We start from the raw sequence: 23,103 nt of genomic DNA, 5'->3' as shown, positions 1-23,103 counted from the left end.
AAATAGAATGAATTAACAGAAATTAAAAATAGGAACTAATTTATCTCATCTAACAGGTTGGAAGGTTAGGCGCTTACAAAGAGATCTAAACGTTCTGGTCGTGACGTCCAATTGGGTGGCAGATGTATACTGCCTAGGTGGTCACCCATGTAAGGGAAAAAAACTGATGTTTAAGGTTTCCTGGTTTTAAATAATTGTACTGCTTGAGTCAATTCGTGATCTCGATAACATTCAACAATCTCCATGATCCCCCCCCTCCCGAGACTAACCAAAAATATTACTCAGCTTTAAAATTCATCAATGGATTTTGTATGAAAATTGTATAATTTGATGTTACCTATTATAGAGTCAATCAACAATAAACTTTGTTCAACCTAGGTTCCATGCAAGTTGGCACTCATTAACTATGATGTCCAATGCTTCCAGGTTTTCAATGGTGGTCTAACATCAATCGGTTCATGATCTCAATCAAAAACTTAACAGTCTCCACGACCCCTAAACTGATAAGATGTAGTTCTTTTAACTTTGAAGCAATAGATATTCTCGGTAGGATTCAAATCTATGTCACTAAATTTCACAAACTAAGATATTACACTAATGATCTAGTTCTACTGTAAACAACCATCTGTAACACTGAGATATTTACATTGATTGATTATTGAATTTGTCTATTTTGACTGAATAATAAAAATCAGCTGATGTACAAATCAATATTGAAATAGAATAGAATAGTCATCTGACATTGATTGAATGCTTAAAATAACAATAACAGATGGAATTGAAAAGTATACGCTTATTAAAGATATTCAACATCGAAGTATTTAGTGTTAGTCTAATATGTGTATATAAGAAGTGTACGCTTCCTTGATCCGTTCTTCAAGATGTTAGAAATTAGTTTAAGATACGATTACTAAATCTTTGTCCGTAAATGTGCTTTTGTTGTTTTTTGATTCAGATCATGAACCGATTGATGTTAGGCCACCATTGAAAGCCTGAAAGCATTGGACGGCCGTTTCGTCCTATTGTAGGACTCTTCAGCAGTGCGCATCCACGATCCCGCTCACGGGATTCGATGATGATTTATTAACGATAATGCTGATGATTTATTTGACTGATTGTATTAAAGCACAAAGGTAGATAGTTACATTTCTCTAAAAGGTTAAATGGTTAGGGAGATATTATGTAAGAGGTTTAATATTGAAAAAAGTACATTATGCTTTAGTCAAGGCTCATATGTCTTTATTTACGTTGAGGAATGATAAATAATATAAATAAATACTCATGATCTATGTACACTATTGTTTGGTTTGGTAATTAAGTCACTCTACTCATATTTTTAGTATCTATGTCCTCTAAATTCTATTTTAATACTGTATAATTTGTACTGCTGGAAATTCCTTAGTGTAACCAAATATATGGTATTAGGTAAAGCATGTATCATTATTATTATTGTTATAAGTGATAAGTCAGTCCACAATTTAATTAGAACAGATGAATTGTCAATAACTGTGGAATTCAGCATGAGAGTTTCTTGCTATCTGGATACATATGAACCATATGGTCAAGAGTTATAGTGTTATCAGTCAGTCAGTCAGCTACAACATAGGACAAGGCACACATATGAATCGGTACAAGTTGTCATACCTCATTACCACAACATGATGAACACTGAATTTTTAATAGTTAATTCAGTGGTGGTAATATATAAAAGAAAGATTGTCTAGTTCAGTATATAAAAAAGTTGATTCACTTGGTATTGTTTGTCTTGTATCTTCCCATTGAAATTTAAGACTGCAATTGATCAGTCTGTTATTGGCATATGTGCATACTGTGCGTATGCCTAGATATTACCTTAATTCACAAGCTCTATTTGTAAGCAAAGATGAATAGTGGCTAGCAGTAGAATCCAGTTTGACACGCGTTTCGTCCTATTTGGGACTCGTCAGCTGGATGTACCTGCATCCCAGAGAGTTGACGTTCACTCTGAGATAGTTCCTAAATTCTAGTACAAATGGATCAATTCAAAATAAAACGAAATGTCTATGCTGAATACCACTGTTTTAACCACATTTCATCTATTCTATGTAAACTTATAACATAAGACAATTCATATAAGATGCATAGATATACTAACAAAGACTAGTTAAAATTGAAACTGTGTAATATCAACAACAATAACAAACATTTCCTTATTATAAACTAAATAAATTGTTTACTTAATCAAATAAATTGTAACTAGAAAGTTTTCCGATCATTTCAATTAATCTTGATTCAGTTTACAAGACAAATGTATACAAAGAAGAAAAAAAAGGAGTACTTGAACACATACATACACACATATACACACACATACACTTATATAAACATTCACATTATGGTACCTGGTTTATGCTTGACATTAGCTAATGAATTACATTTTCCAGCAACTGTATTCACAATTACTTTTTCATTGAAAATTTGTACCTAGAAAAACAACAACAACAACAACAGTAATAATACGATCTAAGAAAAAAGAGAAAAGAAATTGTAAATGATCTTTTATTGTTTACACCATTATCAAACAAATTTTTGATTAAAATAAGAAGAAAAAAACTACAACATTATACGAAATAAATTTGTTCGACTTCTGGATGAAGTACCTATGTGTGTGTGTGTGTGTGTGCATATGTATACATATATAAAGTTGAAATATAAACAAAGATAGAATATAGATAAGAGTTGGATGAAGTTAAAGTAAACAGTATAATCTTTAATTAAATTGAATCTATTCAATGTTGAAGAACATCGATAATAGGAACATGTCTGTTTTCAATATAACAGAACTAAATTCCTGTAGTTTTCATCTTATATATATGATGATTAAATGGAAAGTTGAAATTGTAATACAATCAATAATATCGGTGAGACTCTAATTTATGGACGAGTTGGTCAGAGGCGTTTTAGAGATTTCAAGGTTACGGCGCCAAATCCAGTGCTTAATGCTAACGTACGTTCGGTTCACAGGGAATTTTGTACAAAACGTGATTATTGAGTGGCTATAACAAATAAAACGGCGAGACTATGATTTGTGGACGATAAGATAATAGATCTCAGATTTTAACGCGAAAGCCTTTCATCCATTCGGCTAAATAGATTTCTAGCATTATAACTGATGTCAGTTTGTGATGAAAACTCTATATATAATTCCTTACTAAGGCAAATTATGATAATTATCGCAAACTGAATAATAAAAGCACCAGTAACACTGGCTGCAGCCAGGTACTACAATATATACGGAAGTTAGGAGAGCGTACAGACTCCTACATAGGCTTGGTTATGTGCATCGTGTCGTTATCCACAAGTAGCATTTAGTGCACTCAACAACCGGAGTGCATATAAACAATATTGAAGCTATGTGATCGAGGCTGAAAGAGTTTTTGAGACTTTATCATGGCTCCACAAGCCAACTATTCTGTAGCCGTATGGATGATTTCCTCTACTTCATGCATTACGATTTTAGAACCTCGGAACCTCTTTCTAACCTTGACAAGTTTTTGAATCACGTATAAGAAGTGTATCCACTTTATTTCCTTGGTTTTGTATAACATATTTTTACTCTATACTGGCTGTTTGCTGATTGAATAATATTTCTGAAGGTCACCTAAGATTCGTTCAAAGGTCGACCATAAATTAGAGTCTCGACATAATATTAATATGGGGATTTGTGGCGATTGTAGTATTTTGAACAGTTAAATTCATCAGTCGATCTAAGCGACACACTACTGTTAGAAACCTGGAAGTACTGAAAATCTGTTCCGTCCTAGTATAGGACTCTTCATCAGCGAGTATAAACGATCCCGCAAGCGGGACTAGAACCCATACTAGGACGAAACGGTCGTTTAGTGGTTTCAAGTTTTTAATAGTCATCGAGCTTAGATTGACTCACGAATTCAGCTGTTGCAATTAATAATAGACACTTATAAAACCAATCTAGTTCAAAATAAAGAAATAAATGGATCTGTGAAACCAAAAAATTGAGGAATAATGTTAAAAATCAATGTCTTGGACTATCGATTTGAAGCCATGTGATTGTATAACGTTGTCGATAGTTGATCACAATTATCAAATACTCTGTCAAGCTAGTAAATATTCATTTCCTTACACAGCTCAGTTGAACAGTCAGTGACTTAATGTAAACTGATACTACGTTTTAATCTTATTCACTTTAGATTCTTATTTTCAAGTCAATTCTGTCCCAGAAAGAGTTAACGTTATATATAGGTGGTGTGGTTTAAGTATATACAACCCATTTCGTAATCAGTATAATCAATAAATGCTTAACGTTCTTATTCATCAAATTGCTCATTCCACTAAAACCACACACAACTTGCAATTACTCATTTGTTTGTTCCACTGTACACAGCAACGTTCTCAAGTACTAATAATCTATGCATGTTCTTTATATTCATAATGACCATATTTCGTAGCCATAAAATACAACACAATTAACTGTTATACGTTAGACTTTCGCTTTGTCGGGAATCTTGACGGTCACACTATACCGGGCAACTCGGTTCGGAGATAATAGAATAAAAAGTACCAAAATCAGGGTTTGAGGGCGAAGTCGTATTCTCAGACGTACGGGGTTTTCCTTGAGAAGTCAGTACCTCTATTGATGCTACATTCCCACAGCGGAAAGGAGTTAAATGTAGTTGGTCGTAAAAATATAACACTTCGCCTTGATCCATTAGTTTACATTCCAAGAGGTAATAACCTTTCAAAATTATTTATCAGAGAGTTGTGAATAGCCAGTCTCAAGTAGTAATCCATTGGTTTCTGCCAGCACACTCACAAGAGGTCAAGATGACCGTTAACCCAATTTCCTGTTCATCTCCCCAAGAAGTATCCTCTCATTGTGTGAACAATTGTAGAGTAACTACCACTCATACACCACTAACAGTACTTAAAATCATCTTCTCATAGATGTTGAGTTTCAAAATCATACTAAACTTTTTATTCCGTGTGTTATAACGTGAAGAGGATTGAAGATGTTGGAACTTTTGGGATTAATTCACAAATTAATTTTATTTATATTTTTATCATATAGCTAATAGAGATACTTGACTCTTCCTGAAGCCCTTTCACGGTTACTGCCGGTCATAAATCCGAATAAAGGAGGAGGGTTAGGCATGAAGTTAGCAATACAATCCCATAGAAAAGAATATTGATAGAAAAATTCTAACCAGAAAAAATCAGATGAATCATTGGATGATAGCGTTTATACAATCCTGGTATTTCGAGTTTTCGTTAGATCTATCGGTTATTGTTTTATTATTATTCACTAATTGTGTACTGTTTATTCCGTTCTCTGTCACTTATGACATGATTTTCTGTACAGAATAATTTATTATTTACGATGAGTTGCGATCTGGCAATAAATGGATATAAACTGAGTGTCTGACATGAAAAACATACTACATGATTGTAATGTAGATAATAGAAGTTGGCCTGAAGTGCTCTTTTGTCCGGACTGAAGATGGTGGGAATAGAAGAAGGAGTATATATCAATGGACCAATAAGAGTCAAGATTATCTCGTTAACGCTCAAGGTTACCCGTACTAGCCTAGGTATTTGATTGGTCAGGTTGAGCAGTCTGTCGATGGAGCGACCAAAATACTGGAACTCGAGGAGATTAAGTCAGGATTTCAATTATTGAATTTTTCTCCGAGTTTTTGATTCGTGAAGTGAGAGGTAGCGAACGTCATAACACCGCGAATACATTCTTCTTGAATCATATTGTCTATGTTTTAAGTTTTCTACCACTAATGATACTGTTGCAGTGGACGCTACTCACAAGACTGTGTGGCGGAACACGGTGTCGAAGTTACTACAATTGTCAGACGGAGTTAAAAGTTTCAGCGGATCGAAAGCATGGCACTAGGAGAACACTTGGAGATCAGACGAGAAGACAGTTCAGATGACAGAACACAGTGAAGAGATGCAAATGGACGATTGAAGGTTATGCAATTAATTTGTAACTCTTCGCACTACTAGAACATTTCTCCTGACTATTTTCGTATTTTACACTACCACTTAATCTAATACACCGACGCTTACCCGATTAACAATTTAATTACACTGTCCCAACATAATACGGCAAATCGAATCAACGCACATATGTACCAGGTTCAACGTTCCGTATGCCTGAGTGATAGAACTGCGTTTACCAACATTAAAAATGACGATGATAAAGGAATAATTCTAAACAAGCTATTTTATATCGATATAGAGATTTTTTAAATTGATCAGTAAATTATCAATTTATCAGATATGAATCGTGTTGGAGTGACCCAGAATATTCCTCGAAAAAAGCCTAAAGAGGCCCTGAAAACACTGGGAAACATTTTATTCAATCAGTATTGAATATAAGTCACTCAGAAACATCTAGAAAGTATAGAGTCACGTGCCACATTTCTGATTGGGTGATTATCGATCCTGCTGCTATGTTTAGTAGGGTCCCAGAATTTTCCAGAAGCCCAAAGCCACCTGGAATGCTATGAATACCCTCAATTTTCTGTACATAAACTAACCTTGGAGTAAAACATCGTTTCCATATTTCGCATCCTTTTATTCGTGTTGAAGTTTTCGTTTTGATTTAGCCTGGAGTTATTAGAAGAGCTAAAGAAACCGATTCAACCGTTCAGACAGAAGGTTTATCAAGTCAAAATAATTTACTTCTAAGACTTAGACTATAAGGAGTTATAAAAGCGATGGGACTATAATTTATGAATGACTTTTAAGTGACCTTGAGAGTGTCCACCTTATAACTAGGACCAAATGAAGGTTATAAAGCAGTGTGAGGAATTAGAATTATGATTTAGAGTTGATGATTAAGGTTGTAGGTTGGAAGAAAGCTAGGAGCGACCAGAACAAAACATGGCATAATTCCATGAAGTCACTAACAAGTGGACTGAGCCATGTTGGTAGGTCTACATCTACTACCTGGTTGGGATCCTGATGTGTGGGCGAAAATGAAAATGACTGGTTGTCTGCTTAGTCAGACATGTAGATAGTCTGACAGGTATCAGATGAGTTATATATTCCTCCATCCTTATTATTACTTATTACTGATTGTTCATTGTTGTTGGATTTTGGTGTGGAAATATATTTACGTTCTAGTCAGGCTAATCACACGTTCTTGATCTGAGTTGTGCTGACGTCCTGCAGAATAGACACTGGGAGGGAATCTAATGTAGATAATCGTTGAAGGTAAATTAACGTCCCATACGTGTAAACGTTGGAAAACAAACTGTTATAATAGATCCACAAGACGATAGCAATCGATGGTTAGAGACCTTGAATGACATGGCTCAAAATCGTGTGCGGGTGCATTCACTCTTTGTGTTCTCCAAATTCTTATCTTCTGAATTCTTCATGTCCATTTCTTTTTTCTCTTTCCAAATTTATTTCACTCGATTATACTCCTTGAATAACATCTTCAAACCCTAATGTTTCCGATTACTGCTTATACTTTCACTACCTCTAACACTATGGGATTTGAATGAACAATTGTATCTTTGTGATAATGTGGTATGGCAACTCGAACTGATGTACGTGTGTACGATGTTCTACGTTGTTGTTAACTGACTGACTGATAGTTAAAGTTAGGAATTAGACTGAGGGTTTTCATCATGAACCGACATCAGCTATAATGCCAAAAGTCTATTTAGCCAAGTGGATGTGTGAATTTCGTGCCAAAATCCGAGACCTATTATCTTATACCTGATTGTTTGTTCATAAATTATAGTCTCGCCACAAAAGTTACACATTATCATCATCTCTGTCCACACTCCAGTAAACAATACAAAACATAATCAATGATTTTATGGACTGATTATTTTAAAATGATCCTCCTTTTATCGACCTACTTTCCACCATTAAATTTGTTCATGCATCAAAATTGTCTACACACACACACACACCTTGTTTTTCAATAATCCATAAACTTTAATTGTATTACCTTGGTGATTTAAGGTTAATTTCAATTTTCAAATATTTATTTGTTTCATCGGGATGAAAATGTAATTTAATGTGTTTTACAACATTGTTACAAACAAGCATGGATATATACATTGTCACCTATTATCCAGTATGGTTATTTTTATTATTCATAGTGTTAATTGTAAGGTGTTGGATGAAAATAGTTGATAGAACACTATAGTTAACCTAGGTTTTGTACTAGTTAACACTGTCATATTGAGGAAACCAATGCTCCCTGTTGGATTTGATCTCGCGTGGCTTAGCTTCACTGTGATAGACGTTATTAACGAACTATTCAGGCAGAAACTGAACTCCTGCACGACTGAGATGTATTTTCAGTTTATTGACCATTGAGTAGTAGTGACCAATGTCATGTATATCAATTCCTTCTTTAGTTCTGATCGGATTCTGTCGACCAAGTTGCAATTCAGTCAGCACTAAGAAGGAATTGATATATGTGGCATTAGTCATTACTTAGTTATCAATCAATTGTAAATAGAATTAATTGTTATTGTATCTAGCATATCACATATAACGTATATCACTGTGAACAGAAAGTGTGCGTGTGTGTGGATGTGTGAGAGAAAGGAATTTAATTAACGAAACCAATACTTCTAATTTAGTGTCGTACTAAGCTATTCTCTAAAGAAGTTGGAAAGGTAGGAAACATAATCAAAAGTTCAATTACCACTTGATAAATATAGAGGGGATATTGATTATTTTTTGAATTCGATTGTTGATGGCTTCAAAGAGATAAACTATGAAATACAACAATCTCCACAAATGATTATTAATTGTTCATTAGTGATTAATTTTAAGAGGTAGTTCTCGCAGTTCCAATAAGAAGTTATGACCAGCTGCATTCAATCATATCTTCAGTGGAGCAGTTGCCCCATTAGATGATAGTTGCACAATGTTATTAATCGATTGAAATTAGGAACGTGAATCACTAGATGTTAACTCACTGGTCTAAAAGTTAAGCGGTTGGCGTGAGATCTAAATGTTTGGATTTCAATCTGTGGTGGGGTCATGGATGAGATATACTATTCGATGATGGACAAGTGGGTAAAAATAGTGAATTTTAGATGAAAACTGTTTTTAAAAATTTGAGATCAGGGCTATTGACTGTTATTATGTTTGTAAAAATAAGTAGAAATAGGCAAATAGGTAAAAAAAAATTTAAGTCAATAAACTTACATTTCCACCTCCTGGTTTATGTTTTGCATTTTGAAACGACCCAATTTTCGAAGAGATTGGTCTTGGTGGGCCTAAAAATCAACAGCGAAAATGAAAAATTGATGAACAGTGCTGTTGTAGTGATTTTCTGCTATTACACACTAACTTAATCTGTCCTAACCTCTAGTTAGATACGTTATCCTAATGATCTTTTTTGTCCTATCACCTATAAGTTTGATCATACCAATTACTCATGTGTAACCCTGATCAAAAGTTTATACATTTGTGTATGTTAGTGCCTATGAGTGTGTATACTCACTTGTATCTATTTCATGGTTATAGATACTGAGTTACTTATAACTCACTGAGCTGGTCATTCTTGACGCTTCAGTGATTCATACGCATTTTTTTTCATCTTTCATCGTTCGTCCATACTATCGAACGTCTGAAATCTACGTCGTTATTAATGAGATTAGTCGAGGTAAGTAATATATATATTTCATTAACATCAATATTAGACTGTGGGCCTACACCGCAAAACAACCTGTGGGTCAATATAATCAAATATAATGTCAGTTAGTCATAAGGAACTTAAGAATCTGGCACACCACTTTAGAGTAGTAAAGTAAAATTATCAAAACAAATCTTACACAGTAGTGATTACTACATTATCAGTCAGTCAGGATTTGAATGTGACCAACTTGTTTTCGTGTGCTGTTACGGGTATGAGGGCTGATATCACTTCCCGGCTGCCCACACCGTGGAAGGGTTCTTCTACATTATCATTCATGTTGGAAACTATTAGGCATGAAAAATGTAATTCCAGATGTAAGAATTAAAGAATTAAATAATTTTGAAACTCAAAATCTGAGAGATAAACGAATACAGTGAACCAATCAAACATTTTTAAACGATAGGTGTAAGTGACTGGGCAAGAAATGATTTTCATTTTCACGGAACGATACAAACCAATGATAGACTTAATTTTCTAAAGGAAAGGCATACTAATATGTAGATGATTAGAGATGTCGGCGAGACTATAATTTATGGACAAACAATCATGTATAAGATAATGGATCTCGGATTTTGGCGCGAAATTCACTCATCTATTTGTGTAAATAAAGTTTTGGCATTATAGCTGATGTCAGTTCGTGATGAAAACCCTCAATCTAATTTCTAACCTTAAACATCAACTGTAATTCATAATTCTAATTCCTCACACTGCTTTATAACCCTCATTTGGTCTTAGTTGTTAAGTGGACACTCTCAAGGTCAGTCTAACGTCGCTCAAAGGTCGTCTATTAACTATAGTCTTACCGAGATGTCTGTGATTCAATTTAGACAAATAAACTTCTTTTCTCACTCTCTGTCTATTTTCATGAGTAACGGGGTTCATGTACAGAATGAGTGTGTATCAAATATCAACTCTCAGTCAAAGAGTGAACAGAATTTTGATTCAGCGTCATTTCATCCAACGTCTTGGGTCATTTGTTTAAGACAGACTAATCAGATAACAAGCATCTACCAGCTTAATACATGTCCCAACCACTTCAATCGATTAGAATTCACTACCTCATCAATCGATTGGCTACTTTTGTTTTACCTAGTACGCTGCTTCTGGCTTGGTCACTTTAGTATACAATGCTACTTAGGCATTTATAATCATATACTATAATGCTAGGAACATTATTTATTTTTAATGGTCACGTTTCACACTGATTAATGAGAAGGAAATGAACAGCCGTGTAGTAACACTCTTCTTTTGATTGTCAGACGGATGATATATCGCCTACACTACAATTGATGCTATTTGGCAAAAATCAAGCAAGTCGGAATGTTTTGAAGTTGCATCGAATACCAACCTACTATGGATGATGAAACTTCCAAGATATATGAATATGACAGGTTTAACACAAATGCTTCAATGTTAATGTTATTAGGAAGATAATTTTTATCTCATTTAACAACAGTCAATATTGTAGTAGTATGCATTTGTAATCTGGTTCTGCAAGGGGCTCAGTTCAAGTTTACTTGAATTTGTTAGGAAAACCATGATGGTATTCAGTTCCTGAAGTATATAGGTAGCCGCTTTGTTCTTGACTAAATTAAAGCTACAAACGTACTAATAGCCATATGCTTAATAGTGATTGGATAAGTCAACCTGACGTTCATCGGTCAATGATTCTGCGTTTTGAAATCAATTCAAATAGAAGTTGATGATAATACTCGTAAAATTAATCATTAACCTGACCAATCGATATACTTCAGTATTTCGCGAAGTTGACAGAACATCTAGATGCATCTTCAAAAGTCCAAACAAGAAGCTGTGATCCATGGAGTAAAACAGCTCTCAAATGTTAATATATACCAAGAATCACATACAGTGGTAAAATGAAAGGGTGATAGCTCAAGTTTCCAAACCACTTCGGCAAAACAAGACAGAAAATTAATAAAATCAATAATGAAAGAGTAGGTATAACGGTAGTAGTATTAATGATCGTGAAAGACTCAACATTGGTGAATAGGTTTTGAAAAGAAGGGATAACTTAGAACAATAAAACATATGAAATAATATTAAAGCTTAAGATTTGGAGGAAGACAAAGTGTGAATACATCTATGCCATTGTAACTCATTTTGGTCTATATTACACTATAACACCTTGAATGACTGGTCACAGTGATCGATTGATTTTAAACATGCTCTGTTAAACCTGGAATTGTGGACCTTTCCTAAGACTACAAATGCACCCTTTTGTTGATCACTTATACTACTTATAATAATAATGACAATAATATAAGTAACGTTTTAGATCTAGTAGGAGACCATTAAACTGAAGAGTTAAACATGAACAAACAAAAGTTGGTTCTAATATATATCTGGTATATGACTATCAGAGGAGGTATACCTAGATCTCACTGTTAAGTATATTCAGTTTTGATGGAGTTTTGTTCTCTGAGCTGGATGGTTTGGTCGTGGAGCTTTCATCGTTCTTCTGAACGACATCATCAGCACAAACTTCAGATAGAAGTAAAGTGTTCGAATTTCTCCATATGCGTTTCACAGCTTGTTCTGTGAACCTCGACGTTGATTGGAGAAATTCAAACACTTCACTTCTATCTGAAGTTTGTGCTGATGATGTCGTTCAGAAGAACAATGAAAGCTCCACGACCAAACCATCCAGTTCAGAGAACAAAATTCCATCAAAATCATCCACCTGACCTACAAATCTTCTCCACCATCTCAGTATATTCAGTAGTTATTCAATAGTTAATATTGTTTATAGTAAACATATATTTATATGAAATAATTAACTTACCACTGCTAGAGAATACCTGAAAACCAAAACAAAATGATTGCTAAAATTATGCAATAATTTGTGAATATCATGAACATTGAAAAGACAATAATGATAATAACATCAAATATGCATTATAAGTTTGGACTAAACTTGAATATCCAGTTCCATTGAATAGTAACACGATACAAAATTGTATCTAAGATAGTCAATAATATGATATGTTATGTTGTCAATTGTTAGATAATTTGGTTGGACAATATGTACAAATATCTTAATTCTATAAAAAGTCAGTCATAGTCTGAATATCTCAGAGCAAGCATCTTTAACACTTGACGATAAGTGATACAAGATCCAATCCTGAAGTCGAGCATCACTTCCTTGACAACTGTCAACTACAGGGAACTTAGTGATGGTAGAGAAGATTTGTAGATTAGATGGATGACTTTGGCAGAGTATAAAAAACAAAACTACATCAAAAATGGGCATTAGGCATGAAGTATGATTTCGTGCTAAATACCTTCCAAAAGAATTTATATCATGATATACCAAAACTTATACCGTTTACAGCAATACGGACATGATTTGAACATTTCACCAAGGTGATAAGTATTTATTCAGTGATCGGAATACATTGCGTATCCACAAGTATGTTAGGAAATAACCAAGTAAGAAAATAGAACACATAGAGATAACTTTAGTGATAGATACCGGACGATAAAGCTTGAAATTCATTAAAATGACATTAATTTATTCATATTTTATATTCATTAAAACTTTCAAAAAGATCATTATCTTATACTTCTATAATACTAAGTTAGTTTTCTGTTGTGATAGGCTGAGCTAATCAGAAATAACACGTGACTTTACTCTCACATGGTGCCCCTCAAGGCTAAGCACTGAGTGAAAGATGACAAATGATGCATGCTATTGGATGAGACTTGTTATGTACTTTATTTAAGTTTTGGCTTATAAGCTCAATGAACATATATATCAATGATTTGTGTACAATAACATTTAGTTGCCAAGTGCATCTTTCTAATCATTTTAGTCATCTCACTGAGTAGATGAAGTATAGGAAACGCGTGTATCTGTAACTCATCAGGCAACCTAAAAATTTAACATTAAATGGTGACAATTCATCAGTCGGTCTCTATGCGGTAGAAAATGAAAATTCAAACAGCATAGTTGAAATCCATTGAAATTAGATGACGAAGAAACTTACGATTCAAATCAATCTTACATCGTTATTCAATTGATTTAATGAAATCAATAATCGAGTCGTTATCTAACTCAATGAATGAAAGAATTCCATCTTGATCTTCAAGCAGATGTGACATTCCAACCCTGGTTCAACCAATATGAAAACATCTTTCGGGCGAAATCCTTACAATAGAATGATGATGATCCTTCGACAGTTTGTATACACCTCTGAGAACTGGGTAAGTTGATTTTATTATAAATTTCTATAAGGTCCTATACAGATTATACCCGACTTACTATTTTATTTTCAGTCGGAAATCAATATTTTCCATTGCATCATAAATACTCGAAGAAATGGACATCAGAAGTTGATCATTTAAATGAATAAACTAGGCTTCGTTACATTTTATCAAAACAACTTTCTTCAACATTCCACCATTTTAGAAATTGATATTTTATTTCAAACAATAGGACATGCGTTCGAACCCGCTCGTCAGTAATGTGATCCGGCGAGTGACACTAGTTCACATACAAACAATGGAGTTCATGAACCTTAATTCGGCTACATTTCTTAAAAACTGATTTAACACCCAGACTAAACAATCAGTTAATGAGTTCAGTACGACCAAAACAAGCATCATGATTAAATTAACTTAACAATCTTTTTAAGATACTGATGGCGACGATGATCAGAAAACCAATTATATCTTATTGACAAACTGAATCACACAGCACAGAACAAGATCAATCATATTTGCGTCACTAAAAATTTCAGGACAATGAAAGACGTGAGAAGCAGAAGAGGAGCTGACATAGATGGATCTGAAGAATCACTGGACAACTCGGGAAACAGAATTACAAAGGTTCAATACAGACTTCCTTCGAGATACTAACAAACTCAATCAATTCAAGATAACTCCCAACAACAGGTTCCAAGCCTTACAAGATCTACTGAAAAAAGGATAAACTACTATGGAGGACAACCGTAAAGAGATCAATGAAGCACTAACTTCAACGTAACAGGAGGTGCTGGGCCACAACAGGCATCATCATAAGAAATCGATCTCTGTCGAAACCCCGGATCCAAGATTCAAGAATGGAAGAACAAGAAGACAGCAATTAGCAACAGACAGCCAAACAACAGCAGAGAAAGTCAAGGCACATACAAAATACACTGAATCAAACAAGCAAGTGAAGAAGAGCATCAGAGCCGACAATCAGAAATACAACGAAGACCTAGCAACGATAGCGGAAGAAGCTGTAAGAGAAGGAAATATCAAACAACTATATGACACAATGAAGAAACTAGCAGGGAAATATAGTAAACCAGAGAGACCAGTTAAGACCAAAGAAGACAGGACAATCACTGAGACTCTAGGACAGAGGAACAGATGGGTAGAACACTTCGGGTAACTTTTGAAAAGACCAACTCCAGTGAATCCAGTGGAAATCGAAGCAGCACACACAGACCTTCCTATAGATGTCACTCCACCAACGATCGAGGATATCCGGATGGCCATCAGACAAATCATGAGTGAGAAATTAGCAGGATCTGACGGTATATCAGCCGAAGTAGTGAAGTCAGACACCGAAGCAACTGCAAACATGCTTCACACTCTATTCAGGAAGATTTGGGAGGGGGAAACAAGTGCTGACAGCCTAGATGTTTCAGAAAGGAGATCCGAGCATCACACTTCTATCAGTACTAGGAAAAATTTCAACAAAGTATTGCTCAACCGGATGAAAGATTCAGTAGACATCCAACTTCGAGATCAACAAACCGGATTCCGTAAAGATCGGTCATGCACATATCAAATCGCGACACTAAGAATCATTGTTGACCAATCACCATAATTCACCATAATTCAACTTCCTTGACTATGAGGGAGCAGTTGACAGTGTGGATAAGAGAACATAATGGAACCATCTTCAACAGTATAGAGTTCCTGAGATCAACACCATCCGGAATTCATACGACGGACTACACTGCAAAGTCGTGTATGGAGGACAGTTCACAGACGCATTCCAAGTTAGGGCCGGAGTCGGACAAGACTGCTTACTCCCCCTCTTCTTCTTTCTTCTGGTGGTTGGCTTGATTATGAAGGCCTCCACATCTGAGAGGAAGCACGGAATACAATGGACAGCTTGTATGCAACTAGACAATTTTGATTTTGCAGATCACCTGGCCTTTCGACCTTTTGCACACGAAAAAATCCAGGTCAAAACAACCATTTTAGTAGCAGTCTCTGCATCAATAGGCTTAAACACACACATGCAAAAACCAAGGACGTGGAATAAAACACAGAGAACGCCAAACCAGTCACACCTGATATAGAAACTCTGGAAGATTTGGGATATTTCACTTACGTGGGCAGAATCATCGATGAACAAGGAGGATCTGATGCAGAACTAAAGGTAAAGATTGACGAAGCAAGAACAGCATTCTTACAGTTGAACAACATTTGGAACTCAAAACAACTGTGAACCAATATCAAAGTCACAATCTTTAATACGAATGTTAAGATAGTTAGTTCTATTGTACGGAGCCGAAACGTGGAAAACTACCACAACCATCATCAAAAATGTACAAGTACTTATAAACAATTGTTTACACAATATACTCAATGTCCGTTGGCCGGAAACCATCAACAACAGCCTATTGTAGGAGAGAACAAAGCAGCTTCCAGTTGAAGAGGAAATTAGGACGCTGGAGGTAGATAGGATATACATCACAGAAATCACGAAACTGCATCATGAGGCAAGTTCTAACTTGGAATCTTAAAGTGGAAGATCAAAGAACACATTGCGTCGGGAATTAGAAGCAAACATCAAAAGGATGAATAACAACTGAAGAGAACTGGAAAGGTTTGCCAGGAGAGAGTTCGATGGAGAATCCTTGTAGGTGGCCTATGCTCCGTCACGAGGAGTAACAGGTGTAACCAAGCAAGTAAGTAACAAATCTTCACTAATACCAACTAAAAAAGAGCACTCATTTATGACGGCAAAATATCCAGTACCGAATGAAATGATAGTATTAGTAATACTAAACTGTTTGTGTATTTCTTATATGAATAAAACAGAAAAGAAAATTACCAGTCAGCAAAAATTTGAATATTCCACAAACTAGTTACAAGTTAGACAACATAAATAGGTAGCATAAAATAGATTAGACAATTGATATTATCCAACTCTTGAACCTTGAACAGTGTACGAAAGGCGAGAACTATACTAAACAATGCCAATTTTAGAGGTTAGATTGAGTATAAAAATGGAAGGCATTTGCAGAATTATGAACGACTTTAATAGTCTAGAAAATTGTGAAGAAGATACTTAAAGTGCCTATTAATCAATAATTCTTGAGTCCAGATAAGGAAATTATACTTAGATGTTATCTACATTTCTCTTGAATGTTTTCAAAAAGCTTTGAGTTTTTGAAGTATCCATCAACATTTTATTTGAGTGGTTGAAGATTTTCTAGATTCTAGAAATTTATTAGAAAAGGTATGGAATCTATACAAGAAGAGGGAAGGTGATAACAACATCTTTTTCCAAATTATCAAACTCACACTTGATGTATCCGATTCCGTATCAACTGACTTGTGAGGATCTACAATGTAAACGGAAAGAAAATCAAATTGAATCAATAATTTGGTTTATATATTAGTAATAACAAGATTCTTTGTTAAACAATGACTACAGTGATTCAACCTTGGATTGTCATACTCAGACAGTCAGTCAGTCAGCTTCAACGTAGGAACAGGCACATATATGCATCGGTCCAGGTTGCCATACCTCATTACCACAACAAGATGAACACCAAATTAATAAAAGTAGTTAATTCAATGGTGGTAATATATAAAAGAAAGATTGCATATAAGGACACAGTACAGGAAGAAAGAATTAGTTCGTAGAAAGAAAGGTATGAAGCAATTTTCAGCTCATAGTTTAAGGTAAGACAAAGGATGTATACACCTACTCCATTAAGATCGATTCTCAGCCATATATCAAACACAGTCTCCAACTATTGGGTATGATAGTCACGCAAACATCAACCAAGTAGTCTGCATCTAACAACATGACTCAGACTAGAACTTAGTCACTTCAAGCAATGATATCACTTTTTATTTTGGCCACCTCTAACTTCTTTTCAACCATCCCCAACACTAGTCAACATTGCGCGTCGTGTTAATCGGTGTTCAAGCATACGCAACACAACAACGTGGCCCAACCATCTCAGTCGATAAAGATTTACAATCTCATCAACTGATTGACCATCATTCCCTAATACTCTACGTCTAACCTCACTATTACTTACCCAGTGGTCCCAGCAGATGCGAGTAATATTTCTAAGGCATCTGGTGTCAAATACTATTAGCTTACGAGTATCTTCTACTCTTAATGGTCACGTTTCGCAGCCGTAAAGCTCCTAGCTCCCATCAAATCTTGATAGTTAACATTTCAGACTGATTTTTGTTAAACAATCATTGAAAACTAGTAGGCACTGAACAGCTGTTTTTTTCTTGTACGAAACTCCTCAACAACGCGCGTACACGACCTCATCACCAGGGATCGAACCTAGGAGATTCAGTCTCGCATACGAACACTTAGCCACCATTTACTAGTAAAATATTTATTCTAATCAACGTACCAGAAAAATGTCAAACATATCACAGTCATTGAATTAAATGATTCACAGGTAATCTGAGTTTAATTCGATACAGGACCATTCGCATTTTCTTAACACTAACAAGAATTCCCACTGACGGATAAAACAACTATTCCGTACTCTTAGTGACTTTTTTAAAATCTTTTTCAATGGTTGAGATCATGAGTCAATTGAAGCTAGACCACCATGGAAAACCTGGAGGTACTGGATGGCGGTTTCGTCTTATTGTAGGACTCCTCAGCAGTGCGTGAGAGCGCTTAACCTCTAGACCACTGACCCGACATCCAATGGTATGAATGTCTAACCTCAAACAATTCACGAAATGGAGTGACACATCCACCAATATATTCAGTGAGTTACTCTCTCACAATAGGACAAAACAGCCGTCCAGTGCTTCTGTATTTTCCATAGTGGTCTAGCTTCAAATGACTCCTGATCTCAACCATTGAAATTACTATAATATCCACAGAAAAACCCTTCTGATATTTTATCTTTTTATCTATCCACTAACTCTCTCATAATGAAAATGATCTTATCCCAATAAAAATACTTTACATTTCATTTAAAACAGAATAAGATCATTATTTAAACGTCAATACAATATGATCGCTTTTCTTATTTTGTACACTGTGAAAAAAAGAAATTCCCATATGATCCAGTGACCTTGACGAAGTGATAAATTTGATTGACCAATAAGAGAAAAGAGAAAGTTGATTTATTGATTATTTGTTAAGTAATTTACTGATTATTATTATGTCATCAGCTGTTATCTATTTTTAGTAAAGAGATAGAAACTTCATTTATGGTTCTTAACGTTTTATTTTTCCTATTTGGAGTCATTTAAACTATTCACAGAAGTACAGAAGAAGATGAATGTCAATAGGGAAGTATTTGATTGATCGTTTGAAATATGAAGAATAGTTGTGAAATTCCACAAATGACAATTATATGAGATGATTTCGGAAATGTGACAAGTCTTGTTTATTGAACGCTAGATTCGGTTCCTAAGCCCAGGCTAGAACTACGCAGCGATTTAAACACGAGAGAAAAGGCGCAAAGTATGTAAGAAACACTTTACTCCCAAAGCCCGTTTATGTACAGAAAATCTAGGGTTTTTATGGTATTTTAGATGTCCTTGGGTTTCCCGAAAATCCTGGAATGCTACTAAACATAGTAGCAGTACAGTAATCTTCCAATCAGAAACTCAACATATGACTTTCCACTTTCTTGATGTTTCTGGCAAAACTTCTAGTCAACGCTGATTGGATAAGATACTTCTCAGTGTTTTCATCAGAGCCTTTCATGGCTTTTTTCGGGGAATTTTCTGGATCTCCCCAACAAAATGTTTATATATATACTAAATTAAAGGTAAAAATATACTTTTGGGGAGACACCGACACTGTTCGACATATCACTTCTGTCACTTCAGATTGTATATAATTTTCAAATTGATACTATTCATAAATCTTAACTCTAAACGATGAATCCTGAAATGAACTTTAACTTGGTGACATTATATTTGATGAATGAAATAATCAAATTACACTTCTTAAAATTTTGAGCGCCATTCATTCACTCACATGATTGTAGGGTATTTGCACACCATATCTGGTATTATAGTGAACAAGAACAAGAGTGGGGACAATCGAATGTATTCGACACAAAATTACAGAGCATCTCAATAAAATCTGAGGACCATATAGTGAGTAGTTAAATTGCAAAATATCAATCCATTGTCTCAAATTTGACTGTTCCTTTGCAAATATCAGTCCATTGTCTCAGATTTCATTGTTGATGCATTTTCATACCAATTGCATTCCTTTTACGTTCTTTCCTTATTGATCTTCTGCTGAAATACATTCTATGCCTGACCACAGTTATATACTACTTATATAGATATAAGTAACCCACACCACAGTATCAGAACGTGATGAATACCTCGATCCTAAAACCTTAATTATAACCTTACATAAAGTACCCTTAACTTAACTAGGATTAATGTGGAGTATTTTAAAAATTTGTCTGAGTCATTTTTAGGGTTCGAGAATGTAAAAAAATTTATATCCATTAGGACATAGATCACTGATCGCAGTTATCGGTTTAATCCTAACCAGATAGTCTTCGTCTAACGACAAGGTTCAGGACAAAAATCAATAACCTCTTGGAATGATGTCGCGTTTTGGTTTGGCAACTTCCAGCTTTCTTCTAACCCACTTCTATACTAGTAACTATCGTAAAAACACAATTCATGATATATCTTTTTAAACAATCTCAAATTATGATGGAGACATAGATGGATGGTTTACCCTGTGACTTTCCACTTTCTAGATGTTTCTGACAAGACTTCTAGTGAACACTGATTGGATAAGATGCTTCTCAGTGTTTTCAGAGCCTTTCCTGGATTCTTTTTTTGAGGAGTTTTCTGAATCTCCCCAACAGAAACAATTCACTATATAAAGTAATATAATTGCAGTAAATAAGTATTTCTGACATAATTAATTAATTAACCTTAACCATGTTGAGTTATTTACGATAAGTAAACGAAATATACATAAGATTAGGATGTTTTTATCACGAACTGACATCAACTTTAATGCAAGAATGTTTAGTAGCGATAAGAATGAATGAATTTCAACAAGCGTTATCTTAAATCTGTTTATTCAGTTCATTAGTTATGGTCCTATCACTTTATTTATAGATCTACGAAAGTTATGGTTAAGAATTAGTTATAAGGTGAAAGTACTTTTCAACCATAAAAACAACCTTGATTATGCGCTGAATCCCATAATTTACGCTCAGATAAAGTGTACACAAGTGATACATAAACTTCGTATATGCGATCTCCTAACGGACTAATGATTAAGAGGACTAAAAGTGAAGAGGGAAGTTTATTAGGCTTAAATTATTCACATCCATAAGGGTTTAAGGTTGAGGTATTCATCACGTACTGACATCAGATATAATATACAAATGCTCTACAATTATGTGAATGAATGAATGTCACCCAACATTTTAAGGGGTGTGATTTGATTATTTCGTTCATAAAATATGATTTCACAAGGTTTGTTATATCCGAACAAAGAACAAATGAGTGGTAACTGTCGGGGAATTATTTATGGACTATTATTGCATATATTCTCTCATTCAATAATTATTAAGTGACTAGATTCAGTATATATTCATATTACTTTTATCATAAGCTTTCATTAGGTACATTGGCTACTCTTATATGATTTGCCATTCTTAATTTATCCTCAATCTGTTAGTTATAATCTCTCACACTCACAGCCACTTTTGACTTGATCTTGTACAATTTTTACTTTTTATTTTATGATGTGATTTAGTCTGGTCTGGTCTATTTGTATCTAAACTAGATATATTTGAAATATAACATCTATATAGTAGAGGCTGATTATTGTGTTCTGGACTCAACGAACTTGGCTATATAGAGGAGTAATAAGGATTTAGAGTTGACTCAAGGTTGGTAGTGCTGTTTGACGTGTCATTAGTTTAGAAGAGAAACATGGTCATAGAAGTCGGTGTTTAGATCGACAATTGTGTCAAGTGATATTTGATCAGCCATAGAACATTACAAGATTAATGTTTATTTCAGGATTAAGTGTTAGGAGTTAAGATTTATGGATAGTGTCAATGTGCTAGTTATATACAATCTGAAGTGATAGAATTGTGAATATGATATGTTGAATAGTATCATTTTTATTTTATGGTTGCTAAAATTAATTTTTCTTGAACCTTTCAAGCACTATTGGTAGTATTATGAAAACAATTTTACTGTTTTTCATATGAAATATTTGAATTCAACAGAAAAACTTAAAATTCGTGTTCTCCATCCTGATTATCTCGTCCCTAAAATATACTTTTACTGCATTTATCTATTGCTCCATGACACCGTGTAATCTATGTGAGGTGGCAGTTGGAAGTAGCCAACAAGAAATCTTACTTGACTTGAGTTTCGTAACATAAAGCACTCGTGTCAGTAAGATGCGTACGTAATCTTGAGGGAACTGATGTACTCTAATGAATTCGATCCAATGTAATCCAACTGCACAGACGGGGGCATCACTACTGAGCTATTTGAATCATGAATGAACTCATGTGGGACTGAAATGCACTTAGAATTCATTGATCACTGAGTAGTGACGAATTTCATGTATCTCAAGTACTCATTATATGATAATCGGATTTCATTGATCAAATTGCAAGATTACAAGTACACCTTGCTGATAAGTTTCAAAAAGCATAACATCTAGGTTTAGTATTTCTTATTCACTATTTCCAATCACACTCTCTTCATCTAAATTTCCAGGGGTTGAACTTCTACCAGGAGGTTCACTTGTTGACTTAGAATATGCAGATGACATAGTTTTATTTGGTGAAGACGCTGACAAAATGCAAAGTCTTCTGACCACTCCAAGCAACAATGCAAGCATGTTCGGGATGCGATTCTCTCAGGATTGGGTTACATCGACACCCGAACTAGTGATAGGGAGTGAAGTAGTTGAGTGTGTCGACCGCTTCACTTATCTTGGAAGTCTCATCAGCCCTTGTGGTTTGGTGTGTGACGAAATCTCAGCACGGATACAGAAGGCTCGACTAGCTTTTGCCAACTTGCGTCATTTATGGCGTAGGCGAGATATCCGTCTATCAACCAAAGGACGTGTTTACTGCGCAGCAGTTCGTTCCGTCCTACTTTATGGCAGAGAAACATGGCCGGTAAGAGTA

At 34.8% G+C, this 23,103-nt stretch overlaps 1 protein-coding gene across 1 annotated transcript in view; it reads right to left on the bottom strand.

The window, feature by feature from the left end:
• The window catches only part of MAP2 (Methionine aminopeptidase 2), a 57,544-nt gene that overhangs the window by 7,374 nt on the left and 27,067 nt on the right, over positions 1-23,103 (bottom strand). Inside the window, exons 3-6 of the mRNA XM_051219487.1 lie at positions 17,261-17,301; positions 12,513-12,528; positions 9,217-9,287; positions 2,382-2,463 (exon numbers count right to left, since the gene is read on the bottom strand). Coding sequence (XP_051065830.1) covers positions 2,382-2,463; positions 9,217-9,287; positions 12,513-12,528; positions 17,261-17,301 — 210 coding nt within the window. The remainder of the gene's footprint in view (positions 1-2,381; positions 2,464-9,216; positions 9,288-12,512; positions 12,529-17,260; positions 17,302-23,103) is intronic.

This window comes from Schistosoma haematobium, chromosome 6, assembly GCF_000699445.3.
Source record: "Schistosoma haematobium chromosome 6, whole genome shotgun sequence".
Classification (NCBI taxonomy): Eukaryota; Metazoa; Platyhelminthes; class Trematoda; order Strigeidida; family Schistosomatidae; genus Schistosoma; species Schistosoma haematobium.
This window is presented reverse-complemented; position numbering and strand designations above follow the sequence as displayed.